Source organism: Canis lupus, chromosome 25 (genome assembly GCF_048164855.1).
Source record: "Canis lupus baileyi chromosome 25, mCanLup2.hap1, whole genome shotgun sequence".
Classification (NCBI taxonomy): domain Eukaryota; kingdom Metazoa; phylum Chordata; class Mammalia; order Carnivora; family Canidae; genus Canis; species Canis lupus.
In genome coordinates, this window is record NC_132862.1 from 38,864,098 (window position 1) to 38,884,084 (window position 19,987).

The following is a 19,987-nucleotide window of genomic DNA, read 5'->3' on the forward strand; positions in this document are numbered from 1 at the left end:
GAACCCGGGGGGCGGGGCTATGGATGGGGAAGGCGGGGCCAAGGCGGTGTGAGGCCCAAGATGGCTGCCTCCACTTAGCGTCGTGTGTCGCCCGTGTGGAAGGTCCCCGTCAGCTCCTTGAAGGCCACGAGCAAAGCTACTCTTAGGCTTGTGCGGTGTGCAAAGGGGAGAGGGAGAGACGAGAGCAATGACAGGGAGCCTCTCTTTGGGGATAGGAAGGGTCCTATGGGGCCAGGTGCCCCTGGCCTGCAGAAGCTTCTCTCTGGGTAAGTGGCTGATGTATTAAAGACGCCCCGAGAACTGCTTGTCAGAAGCGGCTCATAGCCATTCCTTTTCTTCTCCATCCCTAGGTATTCCTAGAATGTTCCATGTAAGGGTCACCCTCCCTCCTCCCAAAGTGGTTGATCGTTGGAACGAGAAGAGGGCCATGTTTGGGGTGTATGACAACATCGGGATCCTGGGTAAGACCCGACCCCCTGCTACAGAATTTCAGAATGGCAGCTGTGGTGTAACGACTTTTCAGCTGTGTAGGAATGGTATCCTGCTCAATAGTAAGAGCAGACACCTACATGTCAATTTAGGTTGTGTGCAGTGTTCTGAGTGCTCTACACTCATTAACTCACTTAATCCTTATAATAATTTTTTCACCTTAACAGGCAAGGAAACTGAGGCACAGAGAAGTAATGTGATTTTCCCAAAGCTCGTAAATGGCAGTGCCAGAATTTGAGCCCCAAACAGCCTAGCTCCAGAGTCTATGCTCTTGATCTGATGGTGTAACATGTCTTGTTTATAGGTGTAGCTCAGGAAAAGCAACTCTGCTAAAGGCTTAGGGGATTGAAGCTGGGTTCTCTCTGGTCTTAGAACTAATTCATTCTCTTATATTACACAGGAGACTTTAAAATGCACCCCAAAGAACTGATCAAGGGCCCCAGATGGCTTCGAGGCTGGAAGGGGAATGAATTACAACGTTGTATCCGAAAGAAGAAAATGGTTGGAAATAGAATGTTCCTTGATGATCTGCACAAACTTAACAAACGCATCAGCTACCTCTATAAACACTTTAATCGACATGGAAAGTACCGGTAAAAGAGAAAGCTGGAAACTAGAAGAGGCACATCTGTCACGCCGGAGAAGGGGAACAGTACTTTTCCTTATAAGGGAAGGAATTTGTATGCTCCCTGTAATAAAATGGGGCTTCTTTGGAATCTGTTAGCCACAAACTTTATTTTACTCTAGATGCTGCTTTTGTTCATTCCTGTAGGCTATGAAAGTCTGACTCATCCATAAGTCCTATAGTCTTAGGTTTGGACTTAACCACTTGCCCTTTAAGAAAAAAAAAATTATTTTTGGCACTTTTTGTTATTTAGGCCTTCATGTATTGAAAGTGGTCATTTTTAATTACCTCGTAATTCTGTTATGTTAAATATATTTTTCAAAACACCTTCACACTGGTTAACAAGTAATAGATAATTGGAATTATGCTTCTGCATGATCCTCATCAAAAATATTTGGTACCTTTTCTGAGTTAAGAACTGTAGGAAAAACAAAACGTAATAGCTAATATGCTCTTCTAGTTAGGGAATAAAGATCTATTCTCATATGTACACTTTAATATGAGGCATTAAGTACCATTTGAGGGATGCCTGGGTGGCTCAGTGGTTGAGCATCTGCCTTTGCTTCAGGGCGTGATCCCGGGATCCTGGGATCGAGTCCCATATGGGGCTCCCTGCAGGGAACCTGCTTCTCCCTCTGCCTGTGTCTCTGCCTCTCTCTCTCTCTCTCTCTCTCTCTCTGTGTCTCATGAATAAATAAGTAAAATCTTTAAAAAAAAAAAAAAGTACCATTTGAATGGCTTATATTCTAAGCCTGACTGATTATCAGAATCATCTTGGTAGTTTCATAATTTCAAAAACTTGGTCTCTGCCGCCAAAGATTTGTGATTTGTAGAGCTGAGCTGAGTCTTGAACATCTATGTGTGTTTTCTTAAAACACATTTTAAAAGTGTATCCCTATATATCATGCAAAATTTAAAAATTGCTAAAGGTGGGATACCTGGGTGGCTCAGCGGTTGGGCAGATGTGGTTTGGCTCAGGGCATGATCCCAGTCTGGGATCAAGTCCCACGTCGGGCTCCCTACAAGGAGCCTGTTTCTCCCTCTGCCTGTGTCTCTGCCTCTGTCTCTCATGAATAAATAAATATTTTTTAAAAAATTGCTAAAGGGTAATCAGGTGAAAAGTTTTCTCACAGTGAAAAACTTTCTCAGAAAGGTTTTTGTGCTCCTTCACAGAGGTGACCACTTTTAAAAAATTCTTTTTAATCCTTTGGACATAGACTGTGCATGTACAAGCATATATTAACTGTATATCTCTTTTTGAGAAGAGTAGGATTCCATACTTACAGTTCTGTACTGTCTTATTTATTTACTATAACTTGGATATTCTTTTATATCCTCACGTTCTATACCATAATGTTTTACTAGTTCCATTTTGATAGATATTTAGATTGTTTCCAGGCTTGTAGTTATTCAAAGTATGTGTCCTCTAATTTTAGATGATTCTGATTGTAAAATCTTTTAGATGATTTTATTTTTTTTTATTTTTTAATTTTTATTTATTTATGATAGTCACACAGAGAGAGAGGCAGAGACATAGGCAGAGGGAGAAGCAGGCTCCATGCACCAGGAGCCCGATGTGGGATTCGATCCCGGGTCTCCAGGATCACGCCCTGGGCCAAAGGCAGGCGCTAAACCGCTGCGCCACCCAGGGATCCCTTTTAGATGATTTTAATTAGCCATGTTTGGAAACTTCTGAAATGGAGATGAATGATCTAGATAAAAAAATTTGGCCTAATTAGGAGAGGCTTCCTAGAAGAGGTTGGATTTCAATAAGGAAAGAAAAGTGGTAGAACATTTCATGTGTGGAAAACAAGAGTGATCAGTGGTACATATGACCCAGCAATTCCATTCCTGTTGGGCATATACACAACAGAAATGAAAACATGTTCATAAAAAAACTGGTACACAAATGTTCATAGCATTATTCATAATAACCAAAAAGAAGAAATAACCCAAATGTTTATCAACTGATAAATGCTGGGAGGACACCTAGTTGGCTTTGTCCATTAAGCAACTGTCTTAAGCTCAGGTCATGATCTCAAGGTCCTGGGATGAGGCCTGTGTTGGGCTCCACACTCAGTGGGGAGTCTTCTTCTCCCTCTCCCTCTGCTCCTCCCCCTACTTGTGCTCATGTGCCTTCTCTCTCTTTCAAATAAATAAATCCAGTTCCCTGGTGGTCTAGTGGTTAGGATTCGGCGCTCTCAAATAAATAAAATCCTTTAAAAATGTATATCCACACACATTATCCACACAATATTCCATTATGAATGGAATATTATTCAGCCATAAAAAAGAATGAGATACCAATACATATAACAATACAGATGAACCTTGAAAAGTTGAAAACACTATGGTAAATCAAGGCAGTCATAAAAGGCTTGTATTTATATTAAATGTCCAGAATAGGGGCGCCTGGGTGGCTCAGAGGTTGAACGGCTGCCTTTGGCTCAGGTCATGATCCTGAGGTCCGAGGATCAAATCCCACATCAGGCTCACCCTCACTGTGGGGGGCCTGCTTCGCCCTCTGCCTATGTCTCTGCCTCTCTCTGTGTCTCATGAATAAATAAATAAAATCTTAAAAAAAAATGTCCAGAATAGGTAAATCCATAGAGACAGTAGATAGTTGTTGCCAGGAGATGGGGTAAGGGCTGATGAATGAGAGAGAACTGCTAACCGGTACAAATCTTTTTTGGGGATGATAAAAATGTTCAGGAATTAGCAGTTGCACAACCTTGTGAATACACTTAAAAACATATACTAAATGAGTGGATTATATGGTACATGAGTTATATCAATTTGTAAAATGATTTATTTCTAAATTAAGCTTTATTTTTTAAATAAAAGTAAATACATGCATATGGTTAATCAAAAAGAAGGGAAAATGGGACACGTAGATGGCTTAGCTGGTTAAGTGTCTGACTCTTGATCTCAATTCAGGTCTTGATCTCTGGGTCGAGTTCAAGCCCTCCGTAAAGCCTACTTTAAAAAAAAAAAAAGGGATCCCTGGGTGGCGCAGTGGTTTGGCGCCTGCCTTTGGCGTGATCCTGGAGACCCGGGATCGAATCCCACATCGGGCTCCTGGTGCATGGAGCCTGCTTCTCCCTCTGCCTGTGTCTCTGCCTCTCTCTCTCTCTCTGTATCTGTCATAAATAAATAAAATATTTAAAAAATAAAAAAAAAAAAAAAAAAAAGGAGTAGGGGTGGGGAGTTGACAAAAACAGCAGTCCCCTGTTTCACCTGTCTACTCTTCACATTAGCTTCCCAGAATGAAAGCCTTTCATATTTAAAAATTTTTAATTCAATTAGTTAACATATAGTGTATTATTAATTTCAGAGTACAGTTCAGTATTTATCAGTCTTATATAATACCCAGTGCTCATCATATCACGTGCCCTCCTTAATGTCCATCACCCAGTTATCCCAAGCAGTTTCATTTCTGTGAACTATCATATTTATTATCATAATTTGAAATAATACATCCTACTGCTCTTTAGGATTTATCAGCTTTAGACTTTATTAGCTTCCTGTTATGAAAGATGAAGGTTTAACCCTCCATGATTATCTTAGTTGATATTGAAAAGGAAATTTAAAAATTCAACTCCTATTTATGATTTAAAAATAAAACAGGGTTAGTCTGGTGACACACTAGCAGAGGCAGTGGACGGGATTGTTCTCTTGAAGGGGAAGCAAGATAAAAGGGTTAGCCATGGCGTCTCTGATCAGAAAGGTGATCAGCACTGCGAAAGCTCCAGGGGCCATTGGTCCTTACAGTCAAGCTGTGTTATTCGACAAGACCATTTACATTTCGGGACAGCTAGGCATGGACCCTTCAAGTGGACAGCTTGTGCCAGGAGGGGTGGCAGAAGAAGCCAAACAAGCTCTTACAAACATGGGTGAAATTCTGAAAGTTGCAGGCTGTGACTTCACTAATGTGGTAAAAACAACTGTTTTGCTGGCTGACATAAATGACTTCAACACTGTCAATGAAGTCTACAAACAGTATTTCAAGAGTAGTTTTCCTGCAAGACCTGCTTAGCAGGTTGCTGCTTTGCCCAAAGGAGGCCGTGTGGAGATTGAAGCAGTGGCTGTCCTAGGACCTCTCACCACAGCATTGCTATAAGTGGGCCCAGTGTTATTTAGTCTGGAATCGTAACAATGTTTTTAAGTTTACATCTTAATTTTTACCATTGATGTTGGAAAGTGTATGATTGGCTAAAACATTTGAGGTCATTATGGAAATAACTATAAAATAAGGGGAATTAAGCATGAATTGGAGATTAGATGACAACTCCAATTACTGGTGCCATAAATCACACACACACATACTCATGGTACTAGACGTCGGGAAAGAGATGCTCATTACATACGCAAATAAATGAAAGTAGAGGGATCCCTGGGTGGCGCAGCGGTTTGGCGCCTGCCTTTGGCCCAGGGCGCGATCCTGGAGACCCAGGATCGAATCCCACATCGGGCTCCTGGTGCATGGAGCCTGCTTCTCCCTCTGCCTGTGTCTCTGCCTCTCTTTCTCTCTGTGTGACTATCATAAATAAATAAAAATTAGAAAAAAAATTTTAAATGAAAGTAGAGGGTAATAAATCATGCAAGAGAGGAATTACCATTCCTAATAAATAATTAAGAGCACACATAATTCAGTTAAATCCTATTAATTTAATGATGTGAAATAATTAGTCCTCACATCAGCTATATAATTCTGCTTTTACTTGAATAAAATTACAGTACCTGAAATTTGAATGGTAGAGATAAAGGAGAATAAAGTGGATCACAATTTTAATAGATAGTATTTTTCTAATGGAAATAAAATAGACATGCAGATTTAAAAAAATAAATAAAATAAAATAAAACGAAGGGGATCCCTGGGTGGACCAGCAGTTTGGCGCCTGCCTTTGGCCCAGGGCACGATCCTGGAGTCCCGGGATCGAGTCTCGCGTCGCGCTCCCGGCGTGGAGCCTGCTTCCCCCTCTGCCTGTGTCTCTGCCTCTCTCTCTCTCTGTATATCATAAATAAATAAATAAATAAATAAATAAATAAATAAATAAATAAATAAATAAAGCTTTAAAAAACAAAAATAAAAATAAAACAAACCTTGTTGATTTCAGCTCAGGTCATGATATCAGGGTTGTGCGATAGAACCTTGCCTTGGGCTCTGTGTTGGTGGTCGTGGAGCCTGCTTAAGGTTCTCTCCCTCTCCCTCTCTCCTTCACCCTACCACTCTTGCTCTCTCTCAAAAAAAAAAAAAAAGAAGAAGAAAAATCAGCAACAAGACAAGGATGCCCAGTATTACCGCTGCACTTTAACTTAGCATTGAAGGTCCTAGTCAATGTCATGAAAGGAAGAAAGGAAAGGAGAGAATGTTTATAAGCACTGAAAAAAAAAAAAAGATCAAATTGTGATCATTTACAAATTATGTGATTTTCATTGTCTAAAACAGGAATCTTTAAAACTTAAAGCTGAGTGGGAAAAAGAAGCAGATTGAGATTTAAAACCTCATGTATGTGGGGATCCCTGGGTGGCGCAGCGGTTTAGAGCCTGCCTTTGGCCCAGGGCGCGATCCCGGAGACCTAGGATAGAGTCCCACGTCGGGCTCCCACGTCGGGCTCCCACGTCGGGCTCCCGGTGCCTGGAGCCTGCTTCTCCCTCTGCCTGTGTCTCTGCCTCTGTCTCTCTCTCTCTGTGTGTGACTATCATAAATAAATAAATAAATAAAATAAAAAAAAATAAAACCTCATGTATGTAAATTAAAAGTACATGCACAGAAAATAACACACATTTTGCAAAAACCCAGAATTACATCAAGCAATTTATGATGTTTATGGCTGGGGAGAATAGGGGAAAAAGAAATTTAAAAAAATGAAACAAAAAAAAATCTTTCAATGGATAAGTAAAGATCATGTGGTTTCCTGGAAAAACAATGTTCTATTTTTGTCGTTAGGGTGATTCATATTCTAAGAAACATATTTATTTATTCTTGTTGATTTCTTTTGTTTTTCTTTTTTTTTTCTTGTTGATTTCTTAAACTTATCAGTGTTTATTATAACAAATTGAACTTTACACACCCTCAAGTTCCTTTTGGTATTCTCACACCTATTCAATAATCTTGTGTAATGTACATGCACAATATAGCTGTACACATTAATTTTCTGGGGCTGCCATAACAAAATACCACAACTTTGATAAGTTAAACAACAGAAATTTATTGTTTCTCATTTCTAGTGGCTTAGAAGTCTGAGATGCCAGTAGGTCTCAGTAGGGTTGGATCCCCTGAGGGCTGTGAGGGAGTCTATTTCATGCCTCTCACCCGGTTTCTGATAGTTTGGTGGCAATCTTTGGTGTTCCTTGTCTTGTAGACATATCAGCCTGATCTCTGCCTTCATGTTAACATGGCATCCTCCCTGTATATGTAGATCTTCAAATTTCCCCACTTTATAAAGATACTAGTCATACCAGAGTGGGGCCTGCCCTACTCCACCATGACCTCATCTTAACTAATCACATCTACAAAAACCCTATTTCCAAATAAAATCACATTCCTGGGGACTGGGTGTTAGGACTTCAACATAAAAAAATATTTTTTTTAAAAGACTTTATTTATTTATGATAGTCACAGAGAGAGAGAGAGAGAGGCAGAGACACAGGCAGAGGGAGAAGCAGGCTCCATGCACCGGGAGCCTGACGTGGGCTTCGATCCTGCGTCTCCAGGATCGCGCCCTGGGCCAAAGGCAGGCGCCAAACCGCTGCGCCACCCAGGGATCCCAACATAAAAAAATATTTAAAAGATTTTATTTTTAAGTAATCTCTACACTGAATGTGGGGCTTGAACTCACAACCCCAAGATCAAAAGTCACATGCTTCACAAACTAAGTCAGCCAGGTGCCCTGGGACTTTAATACAAAAATTTTTGAAGGACATGATTGAACCCATAACAATGGTCTTCAGTCTTCCCAATACATATTTTTACTACTTTGGTAGAGATTGATATATATATATGATTTATATATATAAATATATAATATAAATATATAAATATATATAACATATAATATAAATAAATATCTATATATATGATTTAATGCTCTCTCTATATATATATCACATTCTTATGCTTTTGTTGTTGGTTCTTGAAATTCAGGATTCCTTCTAACTTCAGTAGATTCTCCAGATTTGGTTTTGGAAGCGGAAGCCATGACCTCTCTTAGTTATCTTGTCAGGAAACTGGATTTACATGTCTCAATCCCCTTCTTTCTTTTTTTTTTTTTTTTAAATTTTTATTTATTTATGATAGTCACAGAAAGGGAGAGAGAGCGAGAGAGAGAGGCAGAGACATAGGCAGAGGGAGAAGCAGGCTCCATGCACCGGGAGCCCGACGTGGGATTCGATCCCGGGTCTCCAGGATCGCGCCCTGGGCCAAAGGCAGGCGCCAAACCGCTGCGCCACCCAGGGATCCCCAATCCCCTTCTTTCTTATAGTTCCCATCCCCCACTCCTCTTCATTGTAGTTATGCATTTTGGCTTGAATCAGTAGGTAGTGTCTACATTATTAGGACCATGTAAGTATTGTTTCCTACTTAGTGTAATGTGGAATAACTTGGGTTTCTTATTCAAAAACTCTGTATCTTTGAGATATGATTTGCCCAATTCAATGGCTTTTAATATATTCACTGAGTTGTATCTCCATAATCATGATCAATTCTAGAATTTTCATCATTATTCCAAAATGAGACCCTATACTCCTTAGTTGCTACCCTCAATTCTCCTTTCCAATTCTAGACAACCACTCACCAACTTTGTGTCCCTATAGATTTTTGCCTATTCTGGATATTTTGCCTAAATGGAATCATTCCATGTGACTGGCTTTTTAAACTCAGCATACTGTTTTCAAGGTTCATCCAAATTGTAGCATGTATCAGTACTCCATTCCTTTTTATTGCTGAATAATATTCCACTGTGTGGATATACCACACCATATTTATCCATTTATCAGTTGGTGGACATTTGGGTTGTTTTACTTTTGGGTATTCTGAATAATGCAGCTATGAACATAAATGTAAGAAGGTTTTGTGTGGATATTTTCATTTCTCTTACATATACACCTTAGAAGTGGAATTGCTAGGGGACACCTGGGTGACTCAGTGGTTGAGCCTCTGCCTTTGGCTCAGGGCATGATCCCGGGTCTGGGGATCGAGTCCCACATCAGGCTCCCTGCAGGGAGCCTGCTTATCCCTCTGCCTATGTCTCTCTGCCTCTCTCTCTGTATCTCTCATGAATACATAAATCAAATCTTAAAAAAAAAAAGAAGTGGAATTGCTGGGTCACATGATAACTGTTTGAGAAACTGTCAACTCTTTTCCAAATTGGCTGCATTATTTTGCATTTCTACCTGCAGTGTATGAGTTTAATTTCTCCATATGCTTGCCAACACTTGGTATTATCTTTTTTTCCCCACTATAACTATCCTAGTGGGCAAAAAGTAGTATCTCATTGTGGCTTTGATTTGTATTTCTCTGATGGCTAATGATGTAAAGCATCTTTCCTTGTCCTTTTTTTTTTTAAAAGATTTTATTTATTTATTCATGAGAGACACAGAGAGAGGCAGAGACTTAGACAGAAGGAGAAGCAGGCTCCTCACAGGGAGCCCAATATGGGACTCAATCCCTGCACTCGAGATCACACCCTGAGACAAAGGCAGCCGCTCAGAGGCTGAGCCACCCAGGAGTCCCTCTTTCCTTGTCATTATTGGCCATTTGCATATCTTCTTTTGAGAAATGTCTATTTAGATCCTTTGTCTATTTTCAATTTTTTTATTATAATTGAGTTGGATGAGTTCTTTTTTTTTAATTTATTTTTTATTGGTGTTCAATTTACTAACATACAGAATAACCCCCAGTGCCCATCACCCATTCACTCCCACCCCCCGCCCGGATGAGTTCTTTATATATTCTAGATATAATTACCATGCCAGATATCTGATTTGTAAATATTTTCTTCCATTCTATGAATCATTTGAAACACAAAAGTTTTATTTTTAAAAAACATTAATTAGGGCAGCCCGGGTGGCTCAGTGGTTTAGTGCCGCCTTCAGCCCAGTGTGTGATCCTGGAGACCCGGGATTGAGTCCCATGTCGGGCTCTTTGCATGGAGCCTGCTTCTCCCTATGCCTGTGTCTCTGCCTCTCTCTCTCTGTGTCTCTCATGCATAAATAAATAAAAATCTTTTTAAAAAATTAAGAACTTTATTTATTTAGTTTAGAGAGAGGAGCAGAGGGAGACGGAGAGGGAGAATCTCAAGCAGATTCTGTACTGAGTGCAGAACCTGACTCAGGGCTAGATCTCACAACCCTGAGATCATGACCTGAGCCAAAAATGAGATTCGGAGGCTTAACGGGTGAGCCACTCAGGCACCCTGAAGCACAAAAGTCTTAAATTTTTCTGATGCTCTGTTTACTTTTTTCTTTTGTTGTTTGTGTCTTTGTTATCATATCTAAGAAATCATTGCCTAATCCAAGGTTGTGAAGACATAGTTATGCTTTCTTTTAAAACTTTTATAGTTTTAGCTTTTACATTTAAGTTTTTGATACATATTTATTTAATGCTTGTGTATGGTGAGAGGTAAACATCCAACTTCATTCTTTTGCATGTTGACATCCAGTTGTCCCAGGAGCATTTGTTGAAAAGATTATTCTTTCCCCCATTAAATGGTTTTGACACCTTTGTTGAAAATCAATTGACATAAGTGTGAGGTAACTTCCCTTTCTTATTTAACTTTTTGTTTTTCCTTAAGTTAATGATTGCCTCTTTTTTATTTTGTATAATTTTCTATGTATCTAGCTAGAATTTTTTCCGTATTTCATCAGAACTGTAAAAATACGTGTTCCTATTACTTTTCAAATATTTAAACATGTTAGATACTTTATCTGCTTTTTTCTCTGGAGTCTTTCCTGAAGCTTTTTCTAACCTCTTATTTCAGTCAGGACACATTGTTTCTGGGTCTATGGCACAGCTATCATTCCAAGGATTTTCTTTCCCCAGTTATGTGTGTGGATCCACCACTCCATTCCTTATTATCTATTGCTTTTCTCTTTCCTCTTTGCCAGAGTGTATCTTGTAGAGGCCTACTTGAAAAGAGAGGTAAGAATTTTGATGCTGAAAGAAGTCTATATTCTAACTTTTGATACATATTGATCTTCTTAAAAAAGATTTTATTTATTTATTTGATAGAGAGAGACAGAGACAGAGACAGAGACAGAGACAGAGACAGAGGCAGAGGGCACAGTGGAGGGAATGGCAGAGGGACAGAGAGAAGCAGGTTCTCCACTGAACAGGGAGCCCAATTCCAGGCTTGATCCCGGGACCCTGGGACCATGACCTGAGCTGAAGGCAGACGCTTAACCAACTGAGCCACCCAGGTGCCCTGATCTTTTTAAAAATATTGATCTTATATTGATAGTTTGGTTAATATGGAATTCTAGATTAATGATCATTTTTCTTCAGAATTTTAAAGGCACTACCACATTGTCTTCTATCTTCTAATACTGTATTGAGATGCCATTCTGATTCCTGTCCTTTTTTCCCCTCTCTTTGAATTCTTTTGGGATCTTCTCTTTTTCCATCATATTCTGACTTCACAAAAATGTGTCTTGATGTGCTTCTTTTTTCTTTCATTGTGTGGGGGCACATAGCACATTATTTAATCCAGAAGGATTTGTTCAATTCAGGAAATTTTTCTTGTATTTCTTTAATAATCTCTCTCTACCTCATATCCTGTTTTCTCTTTCTAGAACTCCTATCAGTAGAGATTGGACCATTTGGCTTGATTTTCTAACTTTCTTTCTTATTTTGTATCTCTGTCTCTGTTGGCTCTTGCTCTTGCAACCTTGTTCCTTATTTGTTTGTGATTTTTTTTTTTACCACAATTTATATTTCTTGGAACTATATCTGTGGAGATCCCCCAGGGCCTAGCTTGAAGATGAGCTCATCCAGAGAGGATTGCATTGGTTCTGCCTAGTGCTTGGTGGCACTATTAACCTAAAACCACTTTAAATTCTTGCCATTTTGTTTTTAGGATCAACAAAAAATTGAGGTAGAAAACCCATAGCTTGTGGTTGTAAATTCTCTGCTAGTATTTAAAAGAAAAAAATGAAAGATCTCCACTAGGAACCTAGGTTCCAGACAAGCAATTTTCAGTGACGTCCCCTAGGGCAGTGGGGGTGTTAGTATATTTTAAATCCACTCTTACATGACAATATAGGGGTTCTGACTTTATGGTGGGGAACTTCAGTTAGATTTCCAACACTAGAAAAGCCTTGAACTCTGTTTTGTATACCATGCTGGCATCAGTGAGGCCGTCATCATGCCTAAATTCAACTTTTTAGCAAACGCCCTCGATGCAAAACAGGCTTCAGTGCTCAGCTTACCTCTCTGAGATCAGCTTTGACTTAGTTTTTGGCTTTCACAGTCTTTATTTTCTTGTTTGCTCATAAATTCATTTTAAAAATAATCTTAAAAAAAAAAACTTTTTAAAAAGATTATTTATTTATTTATTCATGAGAGACACACACAGAGAGAGGCAGAGACACAGCCAGAGGGAGAAGCAGGCTCCATGCAGGAGCCCGACATGGGACTCGATCCTGGTCTCCAGGATCACGCCCCGGGCTGAAGGCGGCGCTAAACCGCGGAGCCACCGACCCGGGCTGCCCAAAAATAATCTTTGGGGCAAAGTCTAGAATAGCTAAAACAATTTTGAAAAAGAGCAATGAAATGGGAGAAATAATTCTATATGACGTTAAGGCTTACTATGTAGCTACAGTAATTAAGACAGTGTGTTATCAGCTTAAGGAAAGACACAGATCAGTGGAACTGAATAGAGAACCTGGAAATAGACCTGAACAAATAGGCCAAACTGACTTTTTAAAGGGAAATAATAATATCTTTTCATTTTTTTATTTTTTCAAGTTTTTGTTTATTTAAAAAAATTTAAAAGATTTTATTAATTTATTTGAGAGAGAGAGAGAGAGAGAGAGAGAATGAGTGGGGGGAGGGGCAGAGGGAGATGAAGAGAGAGATAGAGAAGCGGACTCCCTGCTGAGCAGGGAGTCCAATGCAGGGCTCAATTCCAGGATCCCGAGATCATGACTTGAGCTGAAGGCAGACACTTAACCAATTGAAACACCCAGGCGCCCTTCAAGTTTTTATTTAAAAATGTTTAATTTATTTATTCATGAGAGACACAGAGAGAGAGCGAGAGAGGCAGAGACATACACTGAGGGAGAAGTAGGCTTTCTGCAAAGAGCCTGATGTGGCGCTCAATCCCAGATCCTGGGATCACGCCCTGGGCCAAAGGCAGCCACTCAACTGCTGAGCCACCCAGGCGTCCCTCAAGTTTTTATTTAAATTCGAGTTAGTTAGCATAGCGTAGTATTGGTTTCACGAGTAGAATTTCATGATTCATCACTTACATATAACATTCAATGCTCATCACAAGTGCCCTCTTTTTTTTTTTTTTTTAAGATTTTATTTATTTATTAGAGAAAGAGAGGGAGAGAGAGCATGAGCCAGGATTAGGGGATAGAGGGAGAAGGAGAAGCAGACTCCCCGCTGAGCAGGAAACCTGATGTGGGGCTTAATCCTAGGACCCTGAGATCATGACCTGAGCTGAAAGCAGCTGCTTAACCAACTGAGCCAGGTAGGTACCCCAACAAGTGTCCTCCTTAATGTCCATCACCCATTTAGCCTATTCCCCTACCCACCACCACCCCTCCAGCAACCCTGTTTGTTCTCTATAGTGAAGATTCTCTTATGTTTTACCTTGCTCTCTGTTTTTATCTTATTTTATTTTTTCCTTCCCTTTTATGTTCAACTGTTTTTTTTCTTAAATTCCACATATGAGTCAAATCAAATGGTATTTGTCTCTCTCTGATTTATTCACTTAGATAATACCCTCTAGTTCCATCCACATTGTTGCAAATGGCAAGATTTCATTCTTTTTGATGTCTGGACATTTTGGCTCTTTTCATCATTTGGCTATTGTGGACATTGCTGCTATACACAATGGAGTGCATGTGCATCTTTGAATCAATATTTTTATATATTTTGGATAAATACCTAGTAGTGCAATTGCTGGGTCATAGGGTAGTTTTATATTTAACTTTTTGAGGAAACTCCGTATTGTTTTCCAGAGTGGTGGCACCAGTTTGCATTCCGACCTTTTTCCCCATTTTCCCCAACATCTGTTATTTCCTGAGTGGTTAATTGTAGCCATTCTGACAGGTGTTAGGTGGTATCTCATTGTGGTTTTGATTTGTATTTTCCTGATGATTAGTGATGTTGAGCATTTTTTCATGTGTCTGTTAGCCCTTTTCATGGGTCTTCTGCCATTTCTTAACTGGATTATTTATTTTTGTAGTGTCGAATTTGACAAGTTCTTTATAGATTTTTTTATTTTTTAAATAAAAATAAAAAAAATTTTTAATACTAATCCTTTATCTAATATGTCATTTGTAAATATCTTCTCCCATTCAGTATGTTGTTTTTTAGTTTTATTGATTGTTTCCATTGCTGTGCAGGAGCTTTTTATCTTGATGAAGTCCCAATAGTTCATTTTTGCTTTTGTTTCCCTTGCCTCCAGAGACGTGTCTAGTAAGAAGTTTGCTGCAGCTGAGGTCAAAGAGGTTGCTGCGTGTGTTCTCCTCTAGGATCTTGATGGTTTCCTGTCTCACATTTAGGACTTCCATCCATTTTTAATTTATTTTTGTGTATGGTGTAAGAAAGTGGCCCAGTTTCATTCTTCTGCATGCGGCTCTCTAGGTTTCTCAACACCATTTGTTGAAGAGACTGTCTCCTTCCATTGGATATTCCTTCCTACTTTGTTGGAGATTAGTTGGCAATAGAGTTGAGATCCATTTCTGGGTTCTCTATTCTGTTCTATTGATCTATGTGTCTGTTTTTGTGCCGATACCATACTGTCTTGAGGATTACAGCTTTGTAATACAGCTTGAAGTCTGGAATTGTGATGCTTTCTGCTTTTCTTTTCTTTTTGAATATTACTTTGGCTATTCAGGGTCTTTTCTGGTTCCATACAAATTTTAGAATTGTTTGTTCTAATTCTGTGAAAAATGCTGATGTTATTTTGATAGGGGGTGCATTGAACGTGCAGATTGCTTTGGGTAGTGCAGACATTTTAACAATATTTGCTCTAACCCATGTGCACAGAATGTTTCCCCATTTCTTTGTGTCTTCAATTTCTTTCATTAGCTTTCTATAGTTTTCAGAGTACAGATCTTTCATCTCTTTGGTTAGATTTATTCCTAAGTATCTTCCAGTTTTTGGTGCAATTGTAAATGGGATCAATTCCCTGATTTTTCTTTCTGCTGCTTTGTTATTGGTGTATAGAAATGCAACAGATTTCTGTATGTTGATTTTATATCCTGCAACTTTGCTGAATTCGTGTATCAGTTCTAGCAATTTTTTGGTGGAGTCTTTCAGGTTTCCTACATAGAGTATCATGTCATCTGCAAATAGTGAAAGTTTGAATTCTTCCTTGCTGATTTGGATGCTTTTTATTTCTTTCATTGTCTGATTGCTGAGGCTAGGACTTCCAGTATGATGTTGAACAACAGTGGTGAGAGTAGAAATCCCTGTCTTGTTCCTGACCTTAGAGGAAAAGCTCTCAGTTTTTCCCCAATGATGATGATATTAAGTATGGGTCTTTCATATATGGCCTTTATGATGTGGAGGTATGTTCCTTCTATCCCTAGTTTCTTTCTTTTTTTTTTTTTTTTAAGAGTTTATTCATTCATTCATGAGAGACACACAGAGAGAGGCAGAGACATAGGCAGAGGGAGAAGCAGGCTCCATGCAGGAAGGCCGATTTGGGACTTGATCCCAGGACTCCAGGATCATGCCCTGAGCTAAAGGCAGATGCTCAAGCAACCACTGAGCCATCCAGGTGTCCTGATTCGTAGTTTCTTGGGGGGTTTCATCAAGGAAGGATGTTGTATTCTGTTAAATGCTTTTTCTGCGTCCATTGAGAGCATCCTATGGTTCTTATTCTTTCTTTTATTAATGTGGTATATCATGTTGATTGATTTGCCGTTATTGAACTACTATTGAACTGCAGTCGAGGAATAAATCCCACTTGACAGTGGTGAATAATTCTTTTAATGTACTGTTGGATTCAATTTGCTAGTGTCTTGTTGAAAATTTTTGCATCTGTGTTCATCACAGTTATTGGTCTGTAACTCTCCTTTTTAGTGGGTCTTTGGTTTTAGAATCAAGGTAATGCTGGCCTCATAGAATGAATTTGGAAGTTTTCTTTTCTTTTTTTTTATTTATGATAGTCATACAGAGAGAGAGAGGCAGAGACATAGGCAGACGGAGAAGCACCGGTAGCCTGACGTGGGATTCGATCCCGAGTCTCCAGGATCGCGCCGTGGGCCAAAGGCAGGCGCCAAACAGCTGCGCCACCCAGGAATCCCGGAAGTTTTCTTTTCATTTCTGTTTTCCATTTCTGTTTTTTTTCATTCTTCTGTTTCACAAGCATAGACATTAACTCTTCTTTTACTTTCTTTAAAGATTTTATTTATTTATTCATGAGAGAGAGAGAGAGAGAGAGAGGGAGAGAGAGAGAGAGAGAGAGGCAGAGACACAGGCAGAGGGAGAAGCAGGCTCCATGCAGGGAGCCCGATGTGGGACTTTGATCCGGGGACTCCAGGATCGCGCCCTGAGCCAAAGGCAGGCGCTTAACCGCTGAGCCACCTGGGCGTCCCTCTTGGGAGATTTTTGATCAATGTTAAAATTTCTTTGCTGGTTATTGGTCTATTGAATTTTTCTTTCTGCTTCAGTTTTGGTAGTTTACATGTTTCTAGGGATTTATCCATTTCTTCCAGGTTGCCCAACTTGTTGGCATATAATTGCTCATAATATTCTCTTATAATTGTTTGTATTTTTTCAGTGTTTGTTGTGATCTCTCCTCTTTCATTCATGATTTTATTTATTTTGAGTACTTTCTCTTTTCTTTTGATAAGTCTGGCTAGGGGTTTATCAATTTTGTTAAATCTTTTAAAGAACCAGCTCCTAGTTTCATTGATCTGTTTTACTGTTTTTTTTTTATTCCTATATCACTTATTTCTGCTCTAATCTTTATTATTTCCCTTCTGCTGGCTTTATTTATTTATTTTTATTTTTTATTTAAAATTTTTTATTTTAAATATTTTATTTATTTATTCATGAGAGACACAGAGAAAGAGGCAGAGACATGGGCAGAGGGAGAAGCAGGCTCCATGCAGGGAACCTGACGTGAGACTCAAGCCCAGGGTCTCCAGGATCAGGCCCTGGGCTGAAGGCAGTGCTAAACCGCTGAGCCACCCAGGCTGCCCTCCTTCTGCTGGCTTTAGGCTTTATTTGCTGTTCTTTTTCCTATTCCTTTAGGTGTGTGGTTAGGTTGTGTTACCAAACTGGTTTTTGACAAAGGTGCAAAAGCAATTCAACAGAGGAAGGTTTGCTTTCTCAACAAATGGTCCTGGAGCAATTGGCAATAAAATGAACTCTGACCTAAACTTTACACCTTATACAACAATGAACTCAAAATAGATCAGAGACTTACATGTGAAACATAAAAATATACAACTTTTAGAAAATAAAATAAAATAAATCATCAGAGTCTAGGGCTAGGCAAGGGTTCTTAGACTTCATGCTGAAAGTATAATCCATAGAAGGACAAGTCGATAAATTGGATTTTAACAGAACTGAAAACCTTTGCTCTTTGAAAGATTCCTTTAAAAAGAAATGACAGACCAGGAGAAACCATTTATCAGACAGAGTACTTTACCTAGAATATTTAAATAATCCCCAAAACTCAATAGTAAAACAAACAAACAAACAAAAACAAAACAAAACAAAACAAAAAAACCAACCCAATTAGAAAATGGGCAAAAGACATGGGCAGACCCTTCACCAAAGAGGATATATAGATGGTAAAAACAACAACAACAACAACAACAACAACAAAAAACCACACACACATTAAAACATGTGCAACATCATCAGCCATCAGAAAACTGAGAATTAAAACTACAATGATATATTGCTACAGACCTATCAAATGGCTAGAATAAAAAAAAAAATCGGTGACAACACCAAATGCTGGTGAAGATGTGGAGAAACTGGATTCTGCATACATTGCTGGTGGGAATTTAAGCGGTAAAGTGACTTGAAAGCAATTTGGCAGTTTCTTCTAAAACTAAACAGGCAATTACCTTCCTACCCAGTAATTGCACTCTTGGGCTTTTACCCCAGGGAAATAAAAATTCATGTCCATGTAAACCTGTACCCGACTGCTCATAACATCCCCAACCTGAAATCAGCCCAAATATCCTTTAATCAGATAGATGGATAAACAAATTATGGCATATCCATTCCACAGAATACTACTCAGCAATGAAAACTATTGATACACGCAAGTTGGTTGGATTTCAAGGACGTTATGGAGGAAAGGCTGCTTTTTCAACAAATGGTCCTGGAGCAATTGGACATCCATAAGCCAAAATAGGGGGAAAAAGCCAATCTTAAAAAGTTTCGCACTGTATGATTCCATTTATCTATTTGTTTATTTTAAGATTTTATTTATTTATTCATGAAAGACACACAGAGAGAGGCAGAGACATAGGCAGAGGGAGAAGAAGGCCCCTTGTGGGGAGCCCAATGTGGGACTCAATCCCAGGGCTCTGGGGGTCATACTCTGAGCTGAAGGCTGATGCTCAACCACTGAGCCACCCAGGCATCCCTGTATGATTCCATTTATATAACATTATTGAAATAAAGTTATAAAGATGGAGAACAAATTAGTGGCTGACAAGGGTTAGGGATTGGGGTGGTTTTGGCTATAAAAGGATAGCACAAGGGAACCTTGTAGTAATGTCCTAGTTCTATAGGGTGATTGTGGTCGTGGTTACAGGATTCTACACACATATTGCATAAAACCACACACACACATGAGTGCACGTGAAACTGGTGAAACATGAATAAACTCTGTGGATTGTACCAACGTTAATTTCCTGATTTTAATATTGTACTGTTTCCATGGTAGGAAACTAGTGGAAGAGAGACAGGGAAACCTCTCTGTACCTTTTTTGGCCCACCTTATGTGAATCTATAATTACTTTTATTTCAAGTTTAAAAACATCTTAATTTTTACAAAAGTCACTGATTTTAAGGTTTTTTTTTTTTTCTGGCGAGATTTGGTAGTGTTTAAGGGTTTAAACAGGGTTGTGACATTTGGATAGATCTTTCTGGTAGTTTCTTAGAGGATGGATGTGAGGGATGGTAAAACTAGAAGCAAAAAGATATATTTCATTGATTCTAGGAGGCATTTAAAAAATCATTTTAACATTTAAATTGGGATGTTTCACTATAACTATTAGTCAGACAGTAGTCAAACTATATTTGTCATACCCACTCAGAAGAATCAAAACTTGCCAAATGGTTGTCTAAGGCTTAGAAGAAGAAGATTCCAGAGACAGAAGAGGAACACTCTTTTAAGAAATGCTGCATCACCAACGCCTTTGATGGCATGCACAGAGGACTACATTGTGAAAAATCATGGACATCTAAGACTGAGTAAAAAAAAAAAAAAAAAAATCCTAAGACTCAGGCTCTGAATATGAAGTTTTGAAAATACCATTACCATGTTACCCTTTAAAAGATTTCCTTTTTATGTACGCACAAGAGTGAAGAATTATAAAAATCTGTATCTATATAAATCTACACTTTCAATAAATGTAAAATAAAAATCCAAAGAGACAAGAAAACATGGTGTCAGTTTATTTGCCACCTTTTTTTCCTTAGCAGGAGCTAACGTAATGGTT

The 19,987-nt window shown here is 38.9% G+C and overlaps 1 protein-coding gene and 1 pseudogene across 1 annotated transcript; both read left to right on the forward strand.

Moving 5' to 3' along the window:
• The first annotated feature begins 21 nt into the window (after nt 1-21).
• MRPL51 (mitochondrial ribosomal protein L51) lies at nt 22-1,205 on the forward strand. Its single transcript, XM_072797509.1, has 3 exons — nt 22-266; nt 351-461; nt 890-1,205. The coding sequence occupies exons 1-3, from the start codon at nt 188-190 to the stop codon at nt 1,084-1,086; spliced, it is 387 nt and encodes a 128-aa protein (XP_072653610.1). The 5' UTR covers nt 22-187; the 3' UTR covers nt 1,087-1,205.
• Nucleotides 1,206-4,726: 3,521 nt separating this feature from the next.
• LOC140616742 (2-iminobutanoate/2-iminopropanoate deaminase pseudogene) lies at nt 4,727-5,976 on the forward strand (annotated as a pseudogene).
• The last annotated feature ends 14,011 nt before the right edge of the window (nt 5,977-19,987 follow it).